A 4,530-nucleotide genomic window follows, 5' to 3' on the forward strand; every position below is an offset into this window, starting at 1 on the left:
AAGTGAATAATCACAATTATCACTGAACAGAACACTAATTTATCTAAATGGCTGTTTTACCACATCACATTCATAAATGGAGACTATGAGGTATAAGGAAGCTTATAAGGTAAATAAAGATAATTCAACTGTTACTATTAATGTTAGTAGTGGAATGGTGGTGGCTTTGTAGTCTGGATCTGTGAACACTGACCAAAGGTAAAGTCTTTTCTGAAAGTGACTTATTCATGAGGAGTAGCCCTCAGTAAGGCCTACCAGGTCCTCCCCTTTCCAACCCATCAAATATACACTTTACGTCTCTTCTCAGAAAAAAAAAAATGACAGGCATCTTTAAAGCCTATCCTAGCAGTCTGATATCAAGCTCACGTCTAGAAGGAACTCACTGCTTCAGGAGGAATAGAATTAGAGAGAAGGGCCCTAAAGACCCTACCAGGGTCAGTGAATTACAAAATATGGATTTCAACCTCCAAAATCCTTCCTCTCCCCACCCATAGTACAAGGCAGTCACCTTCTTCCTGGAGTCATGAGGTGCTCAGGCCTGAAGTTCCCTGCGGCGACGGCGGCGGCCAAAGGCTTTGGAGCCTACATTGGTGGGCACGAAGTTGTCCTTCACTACACCCCCTGATCTGCTCAGCAAGCCTGCCAGTCGGTGGGTCACACAGGTAGCAGTGTTGCAGGCTCTCTTATGGGCAGTGATGCTGATTTTCAGAACAGAGAAAGAAAACAAGGCATGACAGTGAGGATGGTGGGGATGAGCCTGCCCCCCACGGTACTTCCACACACCACTTAACAATCAGTGAAAATGTGGTATATATACACAATGGAATTCTATGCCTCCATCAGAAAGAATGACATTGCCCCATTTGTTAGGAAATGGAAAAACTTGGAAAAAATTATATTAAGTGAAGTAAGCCAGGCCCAAAGAAACATAGGTCCCATGGTTTCCCTTATTTGCAATATCTAGTATATCTATGAGTCAAGCGGAAAAGGTCAGATAATGTGATGTCAGGAAATTGAACCCTTAGATATGTATCTTAATGTTTTTTCTTTCATGCATGTGTTTCTAATGCACTTATAAGATTATCTCTTTGTTGCTTTGTATGTCCCTCCCCCACAGTATAACCCCTGCTTTCACTATATTTGATGTCAGTAAAACTGAAGAAGAAAAGGGGAAAAAACAAGTGGTTAAAGATACAGGTGGACCTATTGCAACAATGAGAAGTACAAGTTGTCATGTCCAAAACGAGCTTTACAACGTTGGTGTGGGGGGGGGAAGGGGGGAAGGAGAAAGATTGGGATTGGGGGGGAGGGGGGAGGCTGGGAAGGGATGTGAAGGGTAAACAAAAGGAGGAGGCTGCAATGCTTGGTAAGAAATGTACGCATTATCCTGCCCATGTAATTGTAACCCCTCTGTACAGTATCTTCACAAATAAAATAAAAAAAAAACAATCAGTGATTCTCCGAAGTGCAATTACCAAAGCTTTGGGGGAAATGGACTGACAGCCTTTACTAAGATTTCTGCCCAAAACGATCAAAAGTGTGGCACACACATACATACACAAACACAAAGGTCTTATCTGGAAGAAGCTCATAGAAGAGGGTGTGCCATATCCTATCCCAAAAGTGCTTACCTGCTCCTTGGCTATCTGTTCTTGCTGCTTGAACTGAGTCATAGAGATGGCCTCCAGAACCCTGTATCCAGCTGCCCTGCAGCCTAAGGCTTCCTCTTTCTAAGCATAGCGTGGCTCATGGACCAAAACCAGGTCCACCAGGCTCAGGGCCTTTTAGAAAAATATATTTATAAAATGGGAAGCATGAAGGATATGTTGATTCTAGAAGCAGTGATTAGACAACTCTGTTGTAAAAGCCTATGAGGGGTTCATTGAATTCCCCCAGTTTCTCACCTCTGATCTATGACTTCTCTCTCCCTTTCCATCCAGAGGTTCTGAACCTTCTCAGTCATTGACAAAGCTATCATCACCAGCTTGAGCAATCAGAGAGGAATATGCATCAAGTTCACAATTAGGAATAAGAAAGGAAACCAAGAAGGAGTGGGAGAAGATCAGGTAGCACCCTGAGATCGAAAGTGAGAGAAGTGGTGTGTCTGCAAACTTCTTGCTACATCTCATTTCCTGCATGTTGTTTCAAGACTGAAGCTGATGCCAGAGAAGCTATGAAAGTTGTTCAGGTACCGCAGACTCATACCAGCACACAAGTACCCACATTCTCACACTGCTTAGATCTTGGATCTGTCCAAGCTGCAGGGAAAAGACATGCCAGATAGTGCCATGCTGCTCTCAGCAGCACAAGGTTAGGCCAGGCAGGGGGATTTCAAGCTAAGGCAGGAAGCACAGGAAGGCAGCTCATAGCTCTACTATGGGGAGGATTCAGTATGCTCTATGCTTGGCAGGGGACTTCTCAGGGTAGATGCAGGTCCCCACATGCCTCCACCTAGGTAGTGCTGGGATGAGTCTAGGGCTGGTCTCTTTCTAGGCTCAAGGCACACAGGGAGGTAGAGCTGTGGAAGGGTGCCCTCCCTGACCCAGGGACAACATGCACAGCTCTGCAGAGTCCCGGACCTATCATAGTCAGCAAAACTGGGTGGCACCAGTGGCTCATACCTGTAATCCTAGCTACTCAGGAGACTGAGATCTGAGGATTGCAGTTAGTTACAAGCAAGCCAGGGAATAGAAGTCCCCATGAGACTCTTATTTCCAATTAACCACTCAAAAACCGGAAGTGGCACTATGGCTCAAGTGGTAGAGCACTAGCCTTGAGCACACAGAGGCTCCCGGACAGTGCCCAGGCCCTGATTTCAAGCCCCGCCACTGACAAAAAATTAAATCAAAGGCTCATTGTGGGGGTGAAAAAAATTATAGCTGAATTTCTAAAACCTCCTGAGACATCAAATCCAGCTTCTGTCTTTATACTTACCAGTCCTAATTTATAATTCATTCAGTGAAAGGATGTCTCCCCAGCATTTCAAGACCAACTCCCAGACTAAGTGAATACTCTTCTATCTCCTTTCCCAATAATTTTCAGAAGTGAGTGATATTAAGGAATCTAACCAGAGTCCCTCTAGCTGCATCAAAACTGTGTTTTCCAAGGAGACTGACAATAGCTGGGACCCAGATCGTGATGAACAAGGTAAGCCTTTGGACTCTTGACTAATAATGTTTCTGCCCTACTTCTCTGGATGAGTCCTCCAGGATATATCAAAATAGGGTGAGAAGACTTACCTGGAGTCTTCTGCTTCCTGTTCTAGCATCCGCTCCTGCTCCTGCTCCAGCTCCCTTGCCTTCATCTGCACATAGTCCTGCACCAGTTCAGCCAGTAGGAGGCGTGCATCCTCCTCATTAAGGGTAGACAGGTCTGGGCTATTCTCTAAAACAGATCTGCAGAGGGGAAACAGACCAGACCCAGTGTGGGCTTTGAGCCACTCCCTGCTCCCTCCCCTCCCTCAGGATAAGCAGCCAAGCTTGCTGGCGTCTGTTTCTACCACAGGGGATGTGGTTTTCCAGATCCCAGTAGACAGGGCACAAAACCAGTGTCCACCTGAGGGCACTGATTTACCAAAGCCAAGTGTAACTCCAGAGCCACAGAGTTGTCTGTGGAAGGAGAGCAGAAGAAGAGTGAGCTTCTGGCTTCAGACTGTCTCACCTGAAATGTGCTGCCTGGAGGTTGCCAGTCTGGCATAAGACCAAGATGCTGAGAGCCAGCAAGGGAAAGAACTTCCGGAAGCCCATTTTGTTTCTCTGTAAAAGGAGAATGACATTACCATAGCATCAAGACCACAGACCTAGGTCCTAATCCTGCTTCTGCCTTAGTTGCCATGTTACTTCACCTCTTGGCACATCCATTACTTTATTTTCCAAGAGGGCTGCTATGAATCCCAAAAGATATATTGTAGCAAAAGGCATGGCAGAACAAGGAGATGAGTAGAATTAGGGTTTCCTCTGTGGTAGAACAGGGAAAAGTCACAACAGACACACACATTCTTTTCACAACCCACCCTGCTGTAGATTTGTTCCCCTAATTGCTGGTCTTTTTAATGACAGAACATCCTAGGACCACCTTCTCTGCTGGTGGTATGGGGTAAGGGAGAAGGGAGGGGTACATTGAAAAAGAGAGCTAATCTTTCCATCTGTGGATTTGGGGAAAAATTTAAGGTGCTAGTGATAGATGTCTCAGAACTGCAACAATGCAGCTTAGCAGAGGGTGCTGGGCGCCCACACTTCACACAGTGACCAGTGAGCCCACTGTTCTGATTACAAACACTATTGCCATAGAACCAGACTGCTGTCCCTGGGATGCTCTCAGCCTGGAGCTGCCTCTGAGGAAAGCTCAGCTCTCCACTATCCTTGCAATCAACGTGATTCCCAGGAACACAGATGACTTGGGTCTCCCTACATGCCAACCACCCCCAAACAGGAGCCACGGGCACCTCTAGGTGAACTCACCCAGATCCCAGCATCATGACAGAGTCCTGAGCATGCCGGAGTTCCACTCTAGTTTGTTTTTTTTTTAATG

At 46.1% G+C, this 4,530-nt stretch overlaps 1 protein-coding gene across 1 annotated transcript; it reads right to left on the reverse strand.

The window, feature by feature from the left end:
- Window positions 1-532: 532 nt before the first annotated feature.
- Calcb (calcitonin-related polypeptide beta) lies at window positions 533-3,746 on the reverse strand. The gene is made up of 3 exons (XM_013034133.1): window positions 3,661-3,746; window positions 3,240-3,395; window positions 533-698 (listed from the first exon to the last, which is right to left on the reverse strand). The coding sequence occupies exons 1-3, from the start codon at window positions 3,744-3,746 to the stop codon at window positions 533-535; spliced, it is 408 nt and encodes a 135-aa protein (XP_012889587.1).
- Between the last annotated feature and the right edge of the window lie 784 nt (window positions 3,747-4,530).

This window comes from Dipodomys ordii, unplaced genomic scaffold (assembly GCF_000151885.1).
Source record: "Dipodomys ordii isolate 6190 unplaced genomic scaffold, Dord_2.0 Scaffold183, whole genome shotgun sequence".
NCBI classification, from domain to species: domain Eukaryota; kingdom Metazoa; phylum Chordata; class Mammalia; order Rodentia; family Heteromyidae; genus Dipodomys; species Dipodomys ordii.

What these genes read in the sequence shown, in the direction of transcription:
- Calcb (XM_013034133.1), bottom strand. Translation starts at nt 3,746, where the DNA reads ATGGGCTTCCGGAAGTTCTTTCCCTTGCTGGCTCTCAGCATCTTGGTC. An exon ending in CTCCAGGCAGCACATTTCAG is followed by an intron (nt 3,396 to 3,660) that starts GTGAGACAGTCT and finishes TCCCCTCTGCAG; the next exon opens with ATCTGTTTTAGAGAATAGCC. An exon ending in CAGGAAGCAGAAGACTCCAG is followed by an intron (nt 699 to 3,239) that starts GTAAGTCTTCTC and finishes TCTGAAAATCAG; the next exon opens with CATCACTGCCCATAAGAGAG.